Source organism: Cavia porcellus, unplaced genomic scaffold, assembly GCF_034190915.1.
Source record: "Cavia porcellus strain 051 isolate PalLab524CR breed Dunkin Hartley unplaced genomic scaffold, mCavPor4.1 scaffold_2, whole genome shotgun sequence".
Classification (NCBI taxonomy): Eukaryota; Metazoa; Chordata; class Mammalia; order Rodentia; family Caviidae; genus Cavia; species Cavia porcellus.
In genome coordinates, this window is record NW_026947485.1 from 137,606,575 (window position 1) to 137,629,063 (window position 22,489).

The 22,489-nt window shown below is 35.1% G+C and overlaps 1 protein-coding gene across 1 annotated transcript in view; it reads right to left on the reverse strand.

Moving 5' to 3' along the window:
* The window catches only part of Pkd2l2 (polycystin 2 like 2, transient receptor potential cation channel), a 56,740-nt gene that overhangs the window by 25,879 nt on the left and 8,372 nt on the right, over positions 1-22,489 (reverse strand). Inside the window, exons 5-9 of the mRNA XM_023561615.2 lie at positions 8,436-8,657; positions 6,118-6,346; positions 4,166-4,336; positions 3,600-3,781; positions 257-377 (exon numbers count right to left, since the gene is read on the reverse strand). Of these exons, the coding sequence (XP_023417383.1) occupies positions 257-377; positions 3,600-3,781; positions 4,166-4,336; positions 6,118-6,346; positions 8,436-8,657 (925 nt within the window). The remainder of the gene's footprint in view (positions 1-256; positions 378-3,599; positions 3,782-4,165; positions 4,337-6,117; positions 6,347-8,435; positions 8,658-22,489) is intronic.

A 22,489-nucleotide genomic window follows, 5' to 3' on the forward strand; every position in this document is an offset into this window, starting at 1 on the left:
ACATTCAAGTTATTAGTGTAAAGGACTGAGTACATTCTTGGCTAAAATAAATACCTAGATGTTAAATATGATCACATTCCCCATTGAACAACTTGAAACAGTAATGACATGAGATTATGGTTATTAAGAATCCACGACATTCTTAATAAATGTAAAGTATTCTGTCAGGAAAACAATAATGCTGCAATTTCTTCTAATTTTATTTTTCTAAAAAATGTAATCAAAAAAGGGGAAAATAATACATGGTCATTCTTACCAGCAAGACAAAGAACACAAAAAAGATGAAAGTGATGAAGTAAATGGGTCCCAAGATCCAACTGGCTTGCTGAATACCAGCAAAATTAAAATCTCCAAGAACAATTCGAAACTGTGCAAATCTTTGATGAGAAAAAAACACATTAATAAATACTAAATCCTTTCATGCACATTTATGACAACTGTAGAGGGTTACTATTATCTCCAAGAAAGTGTCTAGTTAGACATGGCACATACTTTCTAGCTGAAAATATGTTACTTCAGAGTTTGTTTTGTTATTGTTACTAAGGGAATGAAACTCAGGACCTTGGGCTTGCCAGGCAGGTGCTGTGCTACTGAGCTGTATCCCTGGTCCCCAGAGTTTTGTAAAGGTGAAAATAGAGATGCTTGAGATATCACAATAGTTAAACAGGTAGTTTAGGAGACGACAGGCTTCAGTTTATTTAACCAATGTGAATTTAGTGTTCACCTATTAGACTTGAACCTTGTGATATCTATTTTCAAGCTGTTTTTGGAGTTGCATTCCTTGGTCATTCCAGTGCTATTTTAAAACTTAAAAAATTCGATTTTGTCTAAGAAGTGATTTTTCAACTTATACCTAGACTCAAGAGCCCTAAACTTTTAAATGTTGATATCTGTTTAGTTTTCATCTTAACTGTCTCAACATCTTAGCAGTTTGCCACTGACTAGTCTTAAGTGCTGGTAATGATTCTCACCATGGGCCTGCATTTTATTTTGCCCTCTTTAATAACTGGAATGGTTTTGATATTAAATACCATTTAAAACATTACAAATTTCTATGAAAATAAAGATATTATATTAAGGCATTAAGTAGCAGAATAGTAGCAGAAACAGACTTAGGTTTTCCTAACCTGAAATCTTATTTTTCATTAATTTGCAATGGCTCTGCCAAATAAACCAAGGATATCAGTACGTCTGTATATTCATACTATGTTCTTTAAGGGCAAATCCGGGAAGAAATTTTTAATAGTACATTCTGCAGTATCAGTCTGACTGTTCAGTCATAAGGAAGATCTTTTGTCCTTTGTTACTTTTGCCAATAACATAAAAGACAACAGAAGGCAGCTACCCTGAAGGACATACTGACTCACAGAAATAGGCTAATTTGAGTCCTAGGATTCCAGAGTTGTCCCAGTTTTTTTTTTTTTTTTTTTTGTTTTGTTTTGTTTTTTACCAAAAATCAAACTCACGACCTCATGCTCGTCAGGCAGGCACTTATGCCACTGAGCTAAATCCCGAACCCTATTTGTCTGGGATTTTATTCCTAGTGCCTAGATATAATGAAACCACAATTAAGTATTCATCTTGCTTTTAATACTGGCTTATAATGTTTTTCTGCATAAGATAGAATGCTGAATAGAAGGAGATGAAAAGTTCTTCACACAACAAACATTGTTTTTTTCCTTTCTTGTACAGGAGAATAAGAGGTTCTCTTTTTTTTTTTTTTTTTTTTTTTTTTTGGTCTTTTTCCTTTTTATCAGTACCGGGGATGGGACTCACGACTGCCTGCTTGTAAGGCAGGCGCTTATGCCGCTGAGCTAAATCCCCAGCCCCCACGAGGTTCTCTTTCAATGTTTTCTAGCTTGACTTTGTTGTTGTTATTATCCTAAAGTTGTATTTATATAAGAAACAATAAGTCAACAATATTACTTCTCAATTCTTTTCTCTAGAAACTAGCTCAGTAACTACAGGAGCCATTCAGCTCTTTTCTTTCCTGTCAGGAAAGTATTCAGATACCTATGTTGTAAATAGTGAGAACAGTAAAAAACCTAAGCGCTCATTGGATGGCTATTATCACAAGGTAACTAGAGAATCCAAGTGTGCCTTTCTTCTCTTAGCTGGAGCTTAGTTTATTCATTTTTTGGCTTTAATTTTTAAAAAATTTTTTGTAAGCTTAAAGGAACACACAATGCTTTGTGACACAGGATTAATAGGGTAATTTCTTGATACTCTTGGTAACTTTCTGCACATACTTTTCATCAGAAACTTTGGAGGTCAGAATAGTCAAAGAGCTAAATGGGAAAGCAAAACAAAACTCAAAACAAAAATCTCAACCAATACTTTTTTTTTTTTGAGCAGGGTCTTGCTGTGTAATTCAGGCTAACCTTGACATTCCAGTGTTCCTGCTGTCCCAGCCTCCCCAGTGCTGGGATTACAACTCCACCATGCAGGATGTCAACCAAGAATTCAATATCCAGCAAAACTGTCCTTCAAATGAGGGGAAAAGTCTTCCCAGATAATCAAAATCTGAGAGTTTATCACCACTAGACCTGTTCTAGTCTTACAGATGGAAATGAAAGCAATGCAAAAACATATGAAAAAAATACAGATTCTCAATAAGGTAAATAAGTGGGCATTTTAAAAAGCTATCATTGTAGTGCCAATGTATAATTCCACCTTTTGTTTTCTACATTATTTAAGAGACTAATGTTTTCAGAAAAATAATTTCAGTATCCTCACATTGATTTATAATCTACATTTTGTTTTCTACATAATTTTAAAAGGCTAGTACCTTAAAAATACTAGTTTGTTTTTGGACACAGTACACAATGATAAATTTTTGTGACAACAATAAAAGGGTGGAGCTATATAAGCAGGGTTTTTGTATAGAATTCAAGCTGGTGTAAATTCAAATTAGAGTATTATATAACTTTAGGATGTTATATGTAATATCTTTGTAACCACAAAAAATTATAGAATATATTGAAATGAAATAAGGCATAGAGGTTTACTCTTATAATCCCAGCAGTTTGGGAGGCTGAGACAGAAGAATCAAAATTCTAGCCCCACTTGTCTCAAAACAAAAAACTAAAGAGCAAGGAATGTAGCTAGTGGAAAGGTCCTATGCTCACTCACAGTACAGTTTAAAAAAAAAAAAAAAAGAAAGACATTAAAAGGTTTCATTGCAAAAACATTTCTTTAAAAAAAACAAGCTAAACCCAAAAGGAAAAATGAAAAAGCATTTTTTTCTAACTTGATCTAGTATCACTTTAAAAAATGGGTATCAGTAACCAGGTGTACTGGTGCACACCTATAATCCCAGAACTCTGGGAGCCTGGGGCTGGGGATGTAGCTCAGTGCCAGACCCTGGGCTCAATCCTCAGTAACAAAGTGCAGGGTAGGGGGCTACCACCATCCATTTGGATCAGGCAGTGCCAAATCTTACTTTGAGTATGGCAGATATTTTGTCTTCAATAAAAATTCAGAGCCAAGCTTAATTAAAACTTATATTACCTCTTATTGTAGCTCTTTCATGATTTTTTGTTAGAAAACATACAATATAGAAAATATGATTATACTAATTACTTATACTAATAGCTTACATGGCATTTTGAAAAGTAGAAAAGTCATCAACTTGTGATCCAAAAACAAGAAATCCTAACTGGGCATAAGCAAAGAATATTATAAAAAACATGATGGCAAATCCTACTATGTCTTTGATACAGCGGGACAAGGTTGATGACAACTGAGACATTGTCTTATTGAAGCTTATAAATTTGAATATCTGAAAAAGAACAAATTTCAATGAAATAGAATGTCATAGATTATAATTACTTATATCAAAGATTATAATTCCTTACAGTAAGTTAAATTCAGGAAAATTCTACTTCAAATTAAAGGAAGAGGCCAGGAATATAGCTCAGTGGCACAGTGCCTTTCTGGCAAGCACAAAGTCCTGAGTTCAATTCCTGATACAAAAAAAAAAAATTATAGGAGGAATCTAATGATAATTAAGGATGTTTGAAGATATATCAGCAATTAGTACAAAACCAAACTACTTTTAAAATTACTCAATAGGTAAGAAATTTATTTAACCATAGCTTTATAGTTTAAATTCCTATTATACTTGAAGGCTATTGTAACATGTGACATAATAAGATATAAATACCTTTATCCATGCAAAGAAGATAGTAATAGCAATTATATTGTTGTAATAAATGTGCCAGTATGCAAGAAAATAGAAGTCTGAATATTTTTCAGTACTTTTTAACAGCTGTCCAAGTAGGAGAAAATTTTGTAAATTGCAATATGCGTAGAAGAAAACGGTTACAAAACACAACTAAATGGGAAAATAAGAAAAGTTAAATTAGAAACCATTTCTACTCTGGGGCTGGGGATTTAGCTTAGCGGCATAAGCACCTGCCTTGTAAGCAGGCAGTCATGAGTTCGATCCCTGGTACCGATAAAAAGGAAAAAGACAAAAAAAAAAAAAAAAAGAAACTATTTCTACTCTGAAATCTTTTGCAGCCTGTAAATAAACACATGAAAATGTTCATTAAAAGTTTCATAAACAGGGAGGAAAAGATAGGACATATATATTTGGGGGGGGGAGTACCGGGGATCAAACTCACAACTTTGTGCTTGCCAGGCAGACACTTAAGCTGCTGAGCTAAATCCCTGGTGAGAGTTTTTTTTAGGACAATATTTTTGATATAAATGGAAATAACCCTCAATTTACAGAAGCTTGAAGTAAAAATTCCCACAAAGGTGGCCTCCTAAACCACCTACTTGCCTCCTTGAGTCATAAAGTGAAAATATAAAATGTTTGTGTCATCCTGCCTAGGATGTAAGGATTTTTGCTCTATATATTTAAAAGTTTAATTTGCCAGTGTGGAGGCATACAACGATAATCCCAGTTCTCAGGAAGTTGAAGCAGGAGGATCATTGTAAATTCTAGTCCAACCTGGGCTACTAAGTGAGCTCAAGGCCAGCCTGAATTGCATGAGACCCTATCTTAAAAACAAACAAACAAACAAAAAGTTTAATATTTTCTACCATGTTAACTCTATAAGAAAAAAATTACCAAAAATAAATCCTTTTACAAATGTCTTTTTAAAAAGGATTTGAGGCCCAGGTTATTTTAGATATCAGAGTTTCATAACCATCATATTTGCTTACAACCGACACTCAAACATCTGATGCTATGCCCTTTGCTAGGCATTACTGGGGATAATGGAGATGGCACTGGGTTAGCTATAGCTAAGGGTCAGTGAAAGTGAAAGATCAAATTGTAGAAGCCAGAAATATTTGTTCCTTTACTGTATCTAAGACCAAACTTACAACATTTAGCTTGGCCTGGCTACATCTCCATGTTTATCTTAGACATTCCAGTGCCTAAAACTGGCCATCTTCGGTGTTTCTTTCAAGGATAACTTCCCTGATTCTGGTGCCCTGTTCTCTCAAGGTGCTCTCTGGTTGCTCAAGCCGTCTCCCCAACTTTAGTTTTTGCTTAGGTTTGTTTTTTGCCTGTTTCCCCACTGGTGTGAGAAGTAATGAATGTTTAGGCAACACTAAAGAGTACATTTGAAAGAAATTTGCTCAGAAAGATTCATGATTGGTGAAATGTATCACCCTGTGAGGAATACATTTTTTTCATTCTTGTTATTTTCTCATTCTTCCTCTCTCTCTCTACCTCCCTACCTCTGCCATCGCTCCATCCTCACTCACCTCAACCCATCTCCATCTCTTTCTCTGTTGCCCAGTCCTGGATTCAAGCAATCTTCCTGTCCCAGGCTTCCAAAGTGGCTGGACCTATAAGTACTCACTGCTAAGTCTGACAGGAATACCTTTCCCTGAGTGCGGGTAAGGAGACCTAATGTATATATGAAGTCATATTTATAGAATCATATATTCCTCTAGATTTCTGCTGGGCTTTCCCAAGGATCCAATCAGAAAAAAACAGATTTCTCCATTTTATCATCACATTGTTAATATGTGGTATAAGGTTTAATACTTGTAGCTTTTCTAATAAGTGCAGGCTGAATAGAAAATTTGTATGCTTCCTTCTTTGGTGGGTTCAGATGTGATCCCCTTCAACCATACACATGAATGTATACTCACCAGCAAAAGTAGTACTTCTAACCAGTTCCAAATACTTTTGAAATAGGTGAATTTAAATTCTTTTATTTTTTTGAGTTCTTGTGTTGTGAAGACAACAAGGAAAATACAAAATGTGATTTCACAGGAGGCAATAAAGTAATCATAGTAACTAACATATCTGAGGAGTTTCAGAGAATAAAACTGCCATGATGTAAGTATTCCTCCAGTTGCAGGAAATTCTGCTACCAATCTGTAAAATTAGGTTTGTGATAATATCTTTGAATTAGTTTAGTACTTAATTCAATGTGAAATTTCTAATTAATGACAATGTATATTTTAATGATAATTTTATAGAAAAAAGTAATGAAAACCAAAAAGAATAATTTATTTTATTTTATACAAAATATGTTTCCTTGGGTCACAGGTTCAATTTAATAATCTTCAGGTAGATGTGCTTATTTCTTTTCGGGCTTTTTTTTTTTTTTTGTACTGAGGATTGAACTCACAGCCTCATGCTTGCCAGGCAGATGCATATGCTGCAGAGCTAAATCTCCAGCCCCTAGATGTGCTTATTTTTTTATTGGCTTCACTTTTTCTATACCTTGACTATTCAGAGGCTAGAGCAACATAAATGAGAAAGATGTGTGTCAGCCAGATATTCATTCTATTTTCTGTACAGACTACTCATTCAGAAATGGGAATACTAATTTATCTTCATAGGAGAATGAGGTATTGTTCAGGAAAATGCTATTCTATACTAGTTGTTATTAGTTTGGACTATCTTCAAAATACGTAATTCTGCTGGGGATTTAGTGCAGCATCATAAGTGCCTATGAGTTCAGTCCCCAGTACCAAAACCAAACAAACAAACCTATCAAAATATGTACTTCATAAAAAACCCCCAAAATGTAATTCTTGAATATTTAAAAAGCAAGAAATACACTCTCTACCATTAGTTTACCAGCGATATGTCTTGCTTCTATATATCAAGGCTCCCATAGTCTAGTAAAATATTTTGTTTATTATAGGCATGAGATGTTAGATACAATGATGTATGCAAATAGAAGTATACATTTTTTTGAGACAGGTTCTCACTATATAGTCCAGGGTGGTCTTGGACTATAGCCCAGGCTTCTTCAATTTCACACTGGTCCTCCTTACCTCAGCCTCCCGAGTGCTGGGATTACAGATGTGTGTCATGTAGTCTGGCAAGAAGTATAAAAATTAATTCTATCACTAAATATAAAAAGATTGGGGCTGGGGATTTAGCTCAGAGGCATAAGCGCCTGCCTTGCAAGCAGGCAGTCATGGGTTCGATCCCTGGTACCGATAAAAAGGAAAAAGACCAAAAAAAAAATAATAAATAAAAATAAATATAAAAAGATTTTAAAATTGTTCACTATTAATTCTTTTTTTTTTTTTTATCAGCACCAGGGATTGAACTCACGACCGCCTGCTTGTAACACAGGTACTTATGCCACTGAGCTAAATCCCCAGCCCCTATTCACTATTACTTCTAATGTTCTCATAATGTGAGATATTTAAGAATTTGTAGTAATTTAAGGAACTAGCATGTCTTATTACAATACTACAATGCAGTTATTCCTAGATATTTATTATTACTGGAAGTTGAGCAAGATGTTTCACACCTGTAATCCCAGCACTCGGGAGGCTGAGACTAGAAGAGTGCCTAGAGTTCAAGGCCAGCCTGCACTACATAGTAAAACCCTATCTCAAAAAATAAATAGATAAATAAATAAGTATTTATTGGTACTGAAAAAAAAACCCCACACAAAGCCCCAGTGACAAACAGAACTGTTAGATGGAGAACAGCACATCTGTAATCCGAGCACTCTGGGAGGTTGAAGCAGGAGGATCACAAGCTTGGGCCCAGCATGGATGGCAACTTAGCAAAATGCTGTTTCAAAATAAAAATTAAAGAAGTGCTGGGGGTACAGGCCTGGGTTCAATCCCCATGTACCATAAAAAAAGACTAAGCAATATAAAATTAACATTGTAATTCTCTATGTTCCTAAATATATTCTGAGTTAACTAGACAATGAATGTGGTGGTGCTTTACTTTCTTTTTCATCATCATCACCATTGTCTGTGGTACTGGAAATTGAACCCAGGACCTGTGTATGGCAGGCAACTATTGAGCTCCATCCCCAGCCCTTGTTTCTGGTAGAACTACATAATATTTATCTTAAGAACATTATATTTATTTTACAGCTTATGATTTAATATCAGCACAGCTATGCACAAATTGAAAACCTCAGTGAGGCCTCTGCATGGTTTTTAAATTTCACATATTAACACAGAAGTTTTCAGTCACTTACCTAATGATGCAAAACAGGTTTACGTTAGCATTGTATAATGAAAAATCAATAAAAATAACCCTGGTCCCTCTTGTGATCCAGTTGTTTAATTGAAGGTCAACGAACTTGCTTTTGGTTTCAGATTTTGATTTTGATAAGGTGAAAATATATCCCCCATTTTGGTAAACACCAACTAATCCCCAGTGCAAAGGGGAATTGGTAGTAGAAGTAGAATACTTCCATCTGTTAAGACATTAAAAAAGCAGTGGAGAGAAATGTGAAACCCCTGTTGCAAAGTAGTCAAAGAATTTAATATTTGGTTCCAAAGTAGTAGTTAAAAACATTTTTTATTAGCAAGTGCATAAGTGTCATTGTGAAGCAAAATGGTGAGTTAGAAGATTAAGTTAAAAGGACTAAGACAGTGTGGTTTATTTTGTTATAGTTTGCTTTTTTTTTTAGGGCTCATTTTGGGTAACACACTGAACAAAGTGCTAGAAAAATGGAATCTTAGAATCTAGAAATTATGAGGGTCTTTTAAATTTAACTTGTCTTGTCTTATAAGACATTTAGTTTTTGAGTGGGACAAAAATATCAGGGGTTTTGATTCAGAAATATCTCAGTGTGAGGGTAAAGATACTTTGTTTTATAAAAGTTAAACATCATTATAAACTTTGTTACATTGTCCATATTATATAGCTATTTATTTTAACTAAAATGCATAAAGTAAAATGTATATAACTTATTTCCCATTCTTTTTACTTTAAATTATGAGATAATCAATACAGCTTTGATTTCTCATTTTAGTCCTTATTTAATTTCCCCAACATATATTTGAAGGATTCCCCAAAGATTACTGCCCAAACCTTTTTTCTATTAATAACAGTATGTTTTCATCAGAGCAGGGAGTGTAAGTGCTGAAACCACTAAGAAAAAGTACATATAAGTGTTATTATTATTATTATTATTATTATGTCTATAATTACATTACTGGGGATTAAACCGAGGGCCTCAAGCACACTAGGCAAGGACTGTAACACTGAGCTACACCCAGTCCTTTTAAATTTTCTTCTACATCTTTATTAGTATATATTAATGATATAGATTAATGGTTTTTATATTTTATTATCTTAATATAGTACATACATTAAGCAATTTGGAGTGCTAAATGGACTTCTCTTTCCTGGGATAATAACCAGATCATGGTATCTGACTTTTCTTAGTGTTATTGGAGTTGGCTTGAGTTGGCTTGCTGTTTTGCTGAGAGTACATGTCTATTCAACAGAGCTACTGACCAGCAGTTTTCTTATAATTTTGCATTTTAGCATCAGGGTAATGCTGGCCTCTCAGAATAAATTGGGACAATATCTCCTATTGAACAACATCTCCCTCTCTTGCATGTTTGGGAACTTTGCAAAGACTTATCACTTTTTTGAATGTTTGGAGAAATCCACTGAAGTCCACTGAACCTGGGAATTCTTTGTGTTTTTAAAGGACTATTTCCATCTCTTTCTTCTGCATCTTTTTTCTTTCGTCTGCATCCTGTCTTAGAGATCTGGGCCTTTCTGTGGCTTTATGTCTAATTAGTTGGTGTGCAGTTATTTGTGGTCTTTCCTGCCACCTCCTGATTTCCACAAGCTGGATAGTGACACCCCTTCTTTCATTCCACATTTCATTACTTTGAATTCTCTCTCTTGGCCTAAAGGTTTGTCAATTTTGTTGATCTTTTCAAGAATCTATTTTAGGTTTTGTTGGTCTTTATGTTGTTTATTTTACATATTTTTTCCCAAATACATTTTATTTCAAGAATAAAAAGAAAAAAAAGAAAAAGAAGAAAAAAAAAACTACACAAAATTTCAAACATGTCAATCAAGGAACAACCATGGTACATACATTGCGTACTGTCATCCCCAAACATCATTCACCCAGAGCATAAGACATCTGCATTCAATTGTCTGAACAATACCAGCACAAATCTTTCTCTTTAGTGAACTCAGAAAAATCAGTAGTATAACGATTTTAACTATTTCTTTTATATACATATACATACAAACATGTTGTTTCTTTCAGCTTCTCATACTAATGAAATACAGTATTTATGTCTTATTTATTTCATTAATGAATATGTTCTCAGGTTGCATCCACTTACATATAAAATTAACCAGTCTGTTCTTATTTATGGCTGAGTAGTACTCCATTGTAGAAAAAATACCACATCTTTTTTATCCATTACTCAGTTGATGGGCATTTCCAAGGTATGGCTATTACAAATTGTGCTGCTATAGACACAAATGCACATATATCGCTGTGGTGATGTTTTTAATTCCTTTGGAATGATATCCAGAAGGGGAATAGCTGAGTTGAATGGAAGTTGTAGTCCTAGTTTTCTAAGGAATTTCCACGGTGGTTGCCAGTCTGCATTCCCACCAACAGTGGAGAAGGGTTCCTTTTCCTCCACAGCTCCTCCAGCATTTGTTATTCCTTAATTTCTTGATAGTAGCCATTCTTTCTGGGATTAGGTAGAATCTCAGTGTTGTTTTAATTTGAAACATTTGAATGACCACTGATGTTGAGCATTTTTTCATGTATTTATTTATTGTTCGTTTTTCATCTGAGAAGTATGTATTCATCTCAGATGCCCATTTTTGGATTGGGTCTTTAAATCTGGGAGGACTGATTTTTTTTGAGTTTTTTATATGCTCTTGATAGTAATCTTTTGCCAGAGGAAAACTGGCAAACATTTTCTCCCATGTTGTGGGTTTTCTCTACTCTGTTGGTGGTTTTTCTTGCTGTGCAAAAGCATTTCAGTACATAGTCTTTACCTACACCAATGTCTTCAAGAATTTTACCTATTCTATCTTCCAGCAGATGTAATGTTTCTGATTTACTATTAAAATCTTTGATCCATTCTGATTTTAGCTTAGTACATGGTAAAAGATACAGGTCCAGTTTTAATCTTCGGTATGTGTAGAGCCAGTTCTTCCAGCACCATTTATTAAAGTGGCTTTCTTCCAGTGAATGTGTTTGGCACTTTTGTCAAAGATAAGGTGGCTTGCAGGAACTTTCTCCCTGACTTGGGGGACCAGAGGGGCTCCCCACCAGACCAGAGACTAGACTGGAAGGGTAAGAGTAACATCAGTGGCTGGGAGCTCTGCCCAGCCTGTGGGAACTTTCGCCGTGACCTGGGGACCCAGGCCAGGTCTCTACCAGACCCGGGGACCAGGCCAGATCAGAGGCTGTGGCAGCAGGGGCTGGGAGCTCCGCCCAGCCTGAGACACTCTTCCTGGCCTGAGGAGCAGGCCATAGTTTTCTGCTGGGTCCAGTGAGTGGGGCCATCGCAGGGTACCCCAACCCAGGCTGGTGGATCTCTCTCCCACACCTGGAACAACACTTGAAGCTTCCAAATACAGGAAAATGACAAAACAAAAGTCTAAAATGCAATCTCAAACATCCAGCCCATCCCAAGAAAGCCCAGGAGCCATGTGCATAGAAAAAAAAACATGCCACATGACTGAAATACCCGAAATAATGGTAACCGAAATAAAGAAGCAAGTATGGGAAGCCCTGAAGGAATTCAAACTAGAAATATTCTCTCAGATGAAAGAATTGATAAAAGAAATGAAGCAGATGCTAAACATAGCTAAAGAAGAGGCAGTTAAAAAATTAGAGGAACTAAACGGAAGGATAGAATCCCTGGATGAACAGTATAGGAAGCAAACAGAATACATAAAACAGATGCAAAGAGATATACAGGAAATCAAAAACTCCATTGAAAGTTGTAAAAACCGCCTCAATGAATGTGAAGATAGAATCTCAGACCTCGAAGACAAGATTGCAACAAGTGAACAGGAAAGAAAAGATCTTTTAAAAATAACAAGAAATCAGGAAATAACAATTCAACACCTACAGGATGACACAAAGAGAAACAACATAAGACTGATAGGGATAAATGAAAAAGAAGGGGACAACATAAAGGATGTCAAGAGGATATTTAGAGAAGTAATAGCTGAAAATTTCCCAAACATGAGATTGGAAACTGATATCAAGATCAATGAAGCATATAGATCTCCAAATGGTCACAACCAAAATAAATCTACACCCAGACATATAATAATGACCATCTCAGAAATTGAACAAAAGAATAGAATATTAAAGGCTGTCAGAGAGAAAAGACAGATCACCTATAAAGGAAAACCTATCAGAATTACAGCAGACTTCTCAGCACAAACAATAAAGTCAAGAAGAGCATGGAGTGATGTATCTCAGATCCTAAAAGAAAATGATTTTCAACCTAGGCTGATGTACCCTGCAAAACTGTCCTTCAAATTTGATGGAGAAATACGATACTTCCATGACAAAGATCAGCTGAAAAACTTCATGATCACCAAGCCAACCCTGCAAAGAATACTGAAAGACAGCCTAGATACATTTAGGAAAAAACCACTAAACAAAGCAGACAGTTGAACAGAGCAGAAAGATAAACATGCAACACCAGAAAGATAATATGTCAACAATAAACCAATTTATAACAGTTCTTACTATTAATGTAAATGGTCTCAATACACCAATTAAAAGAATCAGACTGGCAGAATGGATCAAGAAACAAAATCCAACCATATGCTGTTTACAAGAAACCCACTTAACTCAAAAGGATATTCACAGACTCAAAGTCAAAGGATGGAAAACAACATTCCATGCAACAGGAACCCCAAAAAAAGCTGGGGTAGCTATTCTGTTTGCAGACAAAGTCAACTTTAAGCCAATAATGATTAGAAAGGATAAAGAAGGTCACTACATACTGGTTAGGGGAAAACTCCAAGAGGAAGATACAACTATCTCAAATATATATGCACCAAACTCCAGAGCACCCAGTTATATAAAACAAGTACTAATAGAAATGAAAAACCAAATCAGTAGTAATACAATTCTCACAGGAGATCTTAACACACCACTGACACCAATGGACAGATCAACCAAAAAGAAAATCAATAAAGAAATAAAAGAACTGAACTGCACCTGTGAACAAATGGACTTAATAGATATATACAGAGTATTCCACCCAACAACAACAGAATACACATTCTTCTCAGCAGTACATGGGTTATTCTCTAAAATAGATCATATATTAATTCACAGAACATATTTAAATAAATACAAAAGGGTTGAAATTATCCCTTGCATGCTATTGGACCATAGCGCCATGAAATTAGTAATCAACGATAAAAGATATTGCAAAAATCCCACAAACACATGGAAACTGAATAACACACTCCTGAGTAATCAGTGGGTCACAGAGGAAATTAAAAAAGAAATTAAGCAATACCTACAAACAAATGAAAATACAGATACAACTTACCGGAATCTATGGGATGCAATGAAAGCTGTCTCAGAGGAAAATTTATTGCACTGAGTTCCCACATCAGGAAAACAGAATGAATACAAATAAATAACATGATGCTACACCTCAAACAGCTAGAAAAAGAAGAGCAAGTTAAGCCCAAAGCCAAAAGAAGAGAGGAAATTATAAAAATCAGAGCAGAAATCAACGCAATAGAGACTGAGAAAATAATCCAAAGAATTAACGAATCAAAAAGTTGGTTCTTTGAAAGAATAAATAAAATCAATAAGCCTCTAGCCAACCTTATTAAAAGAAGGGAAGGAAGAGCTCAAATCCATGCAATTAGAAATGAAAAAGGTGAAGTCACTACAGACTCAATAGAAATACAGAAGATCATCAACACCTATTTCAAAAACCTCTACTCTCAAAAGTTTGATAACACATGAGAAATAGACAGATTCTTAGAAACATATGAAGTACCAAAGCTAGATCAAGAGGATATAAAACTGCTGAATAACCCAATCTCTATCAATGAAATTGAACATGTAATTAATTCCTTACCTACAAAGAAAAGCCCAGGCCCAGATGGATTTACTGCAGAATTCTACAAGAAATACAAACAAGACCTAATACCGATACTCCTTAAACTCTTCAATGAAATTGAAAGGGAAGCAATTCTTCCCAAGTCATTCCTGGAAGCAAATATTACTCTAGTACTAAAACCCGGGAAAGACCCAACTGAAAAAGAGAATTACAGACCAATCTCCCTAATGAACACAGATGCAAAAATCCTCAATAAAATATTGGCAAACAGGATGCAGCAAATCATCAAGAAGATTATACACCATGACCAAGTGGGATTCATCCCAGGCATGCAGGGATGGTTCAACATACGTAAATCAATAAATGTAATTCATCATATCAATAAAGCCAAAAGTAAGAATCACATGATCATTTCCATAGATGCAGAAAAAGCCTTCGATAAGGTCCAACATTCTTTCATGATAAGAACTCTACAGAAAATTGGAATAGATGGTCTTTACCTCAATATAATAAAGGCTGTCTATGACAAACCAACAGCCAGTATCATACTAAATGGCCAAAAATTGAAAGCCTTTACTTTAAAATCAGGCACAAGACAAGGATGTCCTTTATCACCTCTTCTATTTAATATAGTACTGGAAGTACTAGCCAGAGCAATTAGACAAGAGAGAAAAATAAAAGGGGTAAAGATAGGAAAAGAAGAAGTTAAATTGTCATTATTTGCAGATGACATGATACTCTACATGGAAGACCCCCTAAACTCCATTGAAAGACTCTTAGATATAATAAATAAATTCAGTAATGTAGCTGGGTACAAAATCAATACTCAGAAATCAATAGCATTCTTATACACTAACAACAAAATCACAGAGAGAGAAATAAGAGAAGCCACACTCTTCACACTAGCAACCAAAAAAAATGAAATATTTAGGAATTACTCTCACAAAAGAAGTGAAAGACCTATACAGGGAAAATTATAATTCACTAAAGGAAGAAATTGAAGATGATCTCAGAAAATGGAAAGACATCCCATGTTCATGGATAGGAAGAATAAACGTGAAAATGGCCATTCTCCCAAAACTGTTATACAGATTCAATGCAATCCCAATAAAAATACCATCAACATACCTTATAGATCTAGAGAAATCACTCCTAAGGTTCATCTGGAACCAGAAGAGACCTAGAATATCAAAGGCAATTTTAAGCAACAAAGGCAAGGCAGGAGGCATCACAATCCCTGACTTGAAGTTATACTACAAAGCAACAGTAGTAAAATCAACATGGTACTGGAATCAAAACAGAGCAGAGGATCAATGGAATAGATTAGAAGATACAACCACAACTACAAACATACTCAACCACCTTATCTTTGATAAAGGAGCCAAGCAGGTTCATTGGAAGAACGACAGTCTTTTTAATAAATGATGTTGGAAAAACTGGCTCTACATTTGCCAAAAACTAAAACTCGACCCAAGCCTATCACCATGTACTAAATTAAAATCTAAATGGATTAAAGATCTGAATATTAAAACAGAAACACTAAATCTATTGGAAGACAAATTAGGTGGAAACCTTGAAAACATAGGGGTAGGTAGAGAATTCATGAACAGGACTCAAACTGCACAGGAAATACTTCCCAGAATCAATAATTGGGACTACCTCTTATTAAAAAGTTTTTGTAGGTCAAAAAAAATCTCCAGCATAGTGAAAAGAAAACCCACAAACTGGGAAAAGATCTTAGTGAACTCCCCCTCAGACAAAGGACTTTTGTCTAAAATATATAAAGAATTAAAAAATAATCAGACCCCCCAAATTCAAAGACCCATTCCAAAAATGGGCATCTGAGATGAATACACACTTCTCAGAGGAAGAAATACAAATGGCAAATAAATACATGAAAAAATGTTCATCATCATTGGTTAAGGGAAATGCAAATTAAAACCACACTGAGATACCATCTCACTCCTGAAAGAATGGCCAGGATCAAGAAAACCAACAACAACAAATGCTGGAGAGGCTGTGGGGAAAAAGGAACTCTCCTACACTGTTGGTAGGAGTGTAGATTGGTACAACCTTTGTGGAGGTCAGTCTGGAGATTTCTCAAAAAGCTGGTATTGGAAGTCCCATTTGTTCCCGCTATTCCACTACTAGGCATCTTCCCAGAAGAACTGAAAGCATTCATACCAAAGTGATATATGCACACCTATGTTTATAGCAGTGCAATTTGTAATTGCTAGATCATGGAAACAACCCAAATGTCCATCAACTGAGGAATGGATAAAAAAGCTGTGGTACTTCTACGTAATGGAGTACTACTCAGCTATAAAGAAGGATCACATTGAGGTATTTATCAATAAATGGGCGCAGCTTGAAACCATACTTATAAGTGAACTAAATCAAACTCGCATCTGTGAACTCTGAATAGTTTCCCTAGTGTAGGAAATGAATCAAATATATAAAAGTACGTGATAATCATGATTCCCCACTATATGGCCTTGAAGCCTTATAAAATTGTCACTCATTACTTGGAATGGCTTTATTCTGGGCTGTTTGATATCATGGCCAGTGATGCAATGAATAGCCAGTTTGAAGAAAATAAGACATAATAACAGCTAGTGCTGATTTAATAACATCTTGTCTTAAAGCCGTACCACACTATGGTTCTTCTGTCTTCATTGATTTTATTATGTTGTAACTTGCTGGATTTTATCGTATGTGGTAGTATAAACAAAATTGCTATAGGCAAAGAGATAATATTGAAACCATTGATCATTTTTTTTCTGTTAGCTGGTTCTAAATACTCTACAATGCTTTCATCCACTTGAATGATGTTACACAGTCTTGATATATTTGATGCTATAGCATATGAAGTTATATTCAAATATTTCAAAGAAAAAGACTCTATGGTAACTACTATTAAGTCGGGTTATTTGGTGGTGAAGCACTAGGTTGCTGAAAGTGTTATGCTTTAACCTGTATTGTTATGTTGTTATGCCCCCTTTTATCTCATCCTCTCCCTTATTCATTAAAAAATCATTTAATTTTTTAAAAAAATATATCAACCAATAAAAAATGCTCTTGGTTCTGTAGGGAAAAAGAAACCCTTTACAACTGTTGGTTAGAGAGTAGATTAGTATAAACACTGTGGAAATCAGTGTGGAGATTCCTCAAAAAATTAGGATTAGAGGTCCCATTCAACCCAGGTATTCCCCTTCTGTGTATCTTCCCAGAAGGATTGAAAAACATCATACCACAGTGACATATGTGAAACCCTAAGGTTCAAAATATACAATAGTCACTGTGAAATGGGAGGAAACTGTTCAATAAAAAGAAGAAACTAAGATAGGGGAAAAGAGAAAGGATAGAAGGGAAAAGAAAAAAAGTGCAAGTTTGTCACTTAGTTCACTGAATAGGAAAGGTTGTGCTAATATTGATTGAAGTAATTTTTATGCCCATGTTTTGTACTTGAGTGACTAAAGATAATGTTGTATAATTTATTAACAATTGTTACTTTTTCATTATTTTGTTGTGAAAATTTGTTTTACCTTTTCTTCTTAATATTAATAAATAAAGTAATAAAAAAAAGATAAGGTGGCTTAATGTGTCTGGAGTTGTTTCTGCATCTTCTAATCTGTTCCATTGATCTTTGGTTCTGTTTTTTTGCCAGTACCACACTTTTTTTATTTAAATCACAGTAGCTTCATAGTATAATTTCAAGTCAGGGACTGTGATGCCCTCTATCTTGACTTTGTTGCCCAGGTTTGCCTTTGCTATTCTAGGTCTCTTCTGATTCCAGATGAATTTTAGGATTATTTTCTCTAATTCTGTGACATATGCTATTGGAATTTTGATTGGATTGTATAACAGCTGAATCTATATAACAGTTTTGGAAATATGGCCATTTTCACATATTGGTACCCAAAAGCATGGGATATCTGTTTTCTAATATCCTCTTCAGGTTCCTTTTTTCAGAGTACTATAGTTTTCAATGTAGAGGTCTTTTACAACTTTTGTTAGATTGACTCCTAGGTTTTTCATTTTTTTGGATGCTTTCACAAAAGGTACTGTTTCCCTGATTTCTGTCTCAGTGAGTTTGTGTACAAGAAGGACACTGACTTCTGAGTGTTGACTTTGTAACCAGCTATGTTACTGAGTATGCTTATTAAATGTAGAAGTCTTTTGGTGGAGTTTTTGGGATCTTCTAAGTAGAGTATATGTCATCTGCAAATAATGATACTTTAACTTCTTCCTATCTTTATTTCTTTTATTTCATTTTTTCTAATTGCTCCAGCTAAAGTTTTGAGGACTATGTTGTATAAAAGTGGAGATAGTAGACAGCCTTGTTCCTGATTTTAGAATGAAAGCTTTCAGTTTTTGTTCATTTAGTGTGATGTTTGCCGTTGGTTTGTCACAGATGGCTTTTATCAGATTGAGATAAGGACCATCTGTTGCAATTTTTTGAAGGATTTTTATCATGAATGGGTGCTGGACTTTGTCAAAAGCTTTTTCTGCATCTGTAAAGATGACCATAGGATTTTTGTCCTTGGCTTTGTTAATATGTTGTATTACATTTATGGATTTATGTATGCTGAACCATCTCGGTACTCCTGGGGTGAAGCCCACTTAATCATGGTGTATAATCTTCTTGATTTGCTGCAGTTTATTTGCCAGTATCTTATTGAGGATTTTTGCACCAATGTTCATTAGGGAGATTGGCCTGTAATTCTCTTTCTTAGTTGGGTCCTTCTCTGGTTTTGGAATCAGAGTAATGCTTGCTTCCAGAAATGAATTGGGAGTTTTGCTGTTTCTCTTTCAGTTTCATTAAAGAGTTTGAGAACAAGTGGTGATAGGCCTTCACTAAATTTCTTGTAGAATTCAGCAGTGAAGCTATCACGGCTTGGGTTTTTGTTGATAGATTTTTAATTACATCTTTGATTTCATTTATTGGTATTGGGTTATTTAGGATTTTTATATCTTCTTGATTCAGCTTTGGTAATTCATCTGTATCTAGGTATATGCCCATTTCTTCTGTATTTTACATCTTGTTTAGAATACAACTTTTCAAAGTAAGTATAGATGATTTTCTGGATTTCTGCGGGGTCTTTTAATTTCACACTTTCATTCCTAGTTGCAGGGATTTGAGTCTTTTCTCTCTTTTTTTGATAAGGTTGGCTAAAGGTTTGTCAATTTTATTTACTCTTTCAAAGAACTAATTCATTGATTCCTTGTATTGTTTTGTAGTCTCCAGTGTGTTAATTTCTGTTCTGATCTTTATACTTTTCTCCTTTGTACAAGCTTTTGGTTTAGTCTGCTCTTCTTTTTCTAGAAGTTTGAGGCTCAACATTAAGTTATTTATATGCACTTGCTCTGTTTTCCTCATACGGGTATTTACTACTATAAGTTTCCTTCTTAAGATTGCTTTCATTGTGGCTGACAAACTCCAGTATGTTGAACTGTCATCACTGTCAACATGTGAAAACTGTCTAATTTTTTCTTCAATTTTATCTAAGACCCACTGGTTTTTCAGTAGGGTGCTATTTAATTTCCATGTGTTTATGAAATTCATGTAGTTTCCTTTGGCATGGATTTCCAATTTCATTGCACTGTGGTCTGGTAATATGCATGGGATAATTTGAATTCCTTTGCATTTACTTAAGCATGTTCCATGAACCAGTATATGGTCTGTTTTGGAGAATGTCCCATATGCAGCTAAGAACGTGTATTCTGATGTCGTGGAGTGGAATACTCTATAGACAACTACCACGTCCACTTGTTCAGAAGTTTGATATAGTTTTAATATTTCATGATTGTTTTTCCAGTTGATCTTTTTGTGACAGTGAGATATTGAGGTCTCCCAATCAACTGTATTAGTGCTTAGTTGATTTTTCATATCCATTAGTAATTTTTCATATGCTGGGGTGCACTGCTACTTGTTGCATACATATTTATGATTCCTATCTCCTCCTCTTGGACTGTCCCCTTTACAAGGATGTAGCGACTTTGTCAATCTTGGCTGGAAATTCATTTTATGTGCAAATAGAATAGCTGCCCCTGTTTTTCTTTGGATTCTTGTTGCATGGAGTATTGTTTTCCATCCTTTAATTTTCAGTCTATGAATTTCTTCTTTAATTAAATGTTTTTTGTATGCAGCATATTGTTGGATCTTACTTCTTGATCCATTCTGCTAGTCTGTCTTTTGACTGAATTTAAACCATTAACATTGATGGTTTTATCTGCTATATATTGACATCCTTATCATGTTATTTTATTGTTGTTGCCCACCCCCCACTTTTTCCTCTAATTGTTTGCCCTTCCTGGTGGATTCCTTCTGTTGGGGTTCATGGAGTTGTAGTCCTTATTATTTCTTTGTAGAATGTCCTTCAGAACATTCTGGAGTGCTGGTTTGGTGGCCATAGATTTCCTCAGATGTTCTTTGTCATGGAAGTATCTTATTTCTCCATCAGTTTTGAAAGATAGTTTTGTGGGATACACCAATCTGGGTTGAAAGTTGTTTTTCTTTAGAACATGGAGTACTTCACTCCAAGCTCTCCTTGACTTGAGAGTTTGTGCTTAGAAGTCAGCTGTAATTCTGATGGGCTTTCCTTTATAGGAGATTTGGTTTTTTTTTTTTTTTTTTTTTCCTCTAATAGATTTTAAGATTCTATTCTTGTGTTGAATTTCTGGAATCTTTTTTTTGTGTGTGTGGTACTGGGGATTGAACTCTCAGAATTTCTAGAATCTTATACTATGATATGCCTGGCTGTAGATTTTTTTGTTTTGTTTTGTCTTTTTCTTTTTTATCAGTACCAGGGATTGAACTCATGACTGCCTGCTTGCAAGGCAGATGCTTATGCCACTGAGCTAAATCCCCAGCCCCTACATTTTTTTGATCATTGCTCAGTGGTGTTCTATATACCTCATTTATCTGTATGTCAAATCCCTTTTCTCTACCATGAAAGTTTTGTCATGATGTCTGTGAACATCTTTAAAATGTCATTTGTGGTATCTCCTGCTTGTTCATTGACTCCAATTAATCTTAAGTTATTTTTGTTTGTATCACCTAGAAGCTGCTGGACTGATTTCTCATGATCCCTTGCTATTTTTGAGAAATGTTTCTTTTCCTGGTTACTAATGCAAGTGTCTTCAATATTTGAGATCCTATCCTCACATTGGGCTGATCTGCTTAGAATACTCTTCATGGAGTTTTTATTCTGAATATCTACTTGAATCTGCTTTAGGATTCTATTTGTTTCCAGAGAAGCTTTTTTATTTTTTGGGTACTGGGGATCAAACTCATGACCTCGTGCTTGCCAGGAGGCACTTTTGCCCCTGAGCTAAATTCCCAGCCCCTTCCCATTCGTTTCCTATGCTGAACTTCCATGATTTGCTTAAGCTTGTCTTTTTTTTTTTTTTTTTTTTGTCTCTGACTGCTCTAACATTACTAAGCATGGTATATATTTTGGTAATCTCTGTAGTTATCCGAAAGATTATTTCTGATTTCATTCTTTCCAGAGGCTCATTCAGTTGCTTTGTTGTTACCATTTCAGAGGCTTGATGGGGGGCTTTTGGGTTGTCCTACTTCATTATTCCCTGGATTTGCCAGATGTCTGAGGTTGCATTTTGCTTAAGGGTCTTCTCATTTTATTTTCTCTCTTTTTGTTAGTTTAATTCCTGCAGTGAGGCTTGTAAGTTGCCTATGCGGGGTTGCTCAATTGGTAGTATTTAGGACCCTCAGGTGATGATTATTTCTCTGAAGTATCTTCCAGGTTCTAGCTACTTTTTAGGTTTTGAGTCTGTTAAAAGATCTTCTTCAGTTTGTTGGAGATGATGTTAGAACAATTATGTCAATTTTGGCTATAGTGGAACCAATGACATGAAACAAAGCCTAGAACACAACAAACTGAGCTAGCCCTTAATTTGCAACTTTAACCATATGAACTAGGTTTGTGATTATGTAACAAAATGTAAAACAAACCAGATAATTATATGTAAGTCTGTAATGTGTCTATTTTGCCTGTGGGGTTAAAATTTAAAATGAATTAAAGAGAAAATAGAGAAGTGGAAGAAGAGAGATTACAAATAAGACTGGAGGACAAAGGGGAATCACACAAACTCGGGGAAATTGATGCAGAAGACTAAAACAGAGATAAAAGGAAGAACAAAACAGAATCACACTCACAAAGAAGGAGCCACTTTC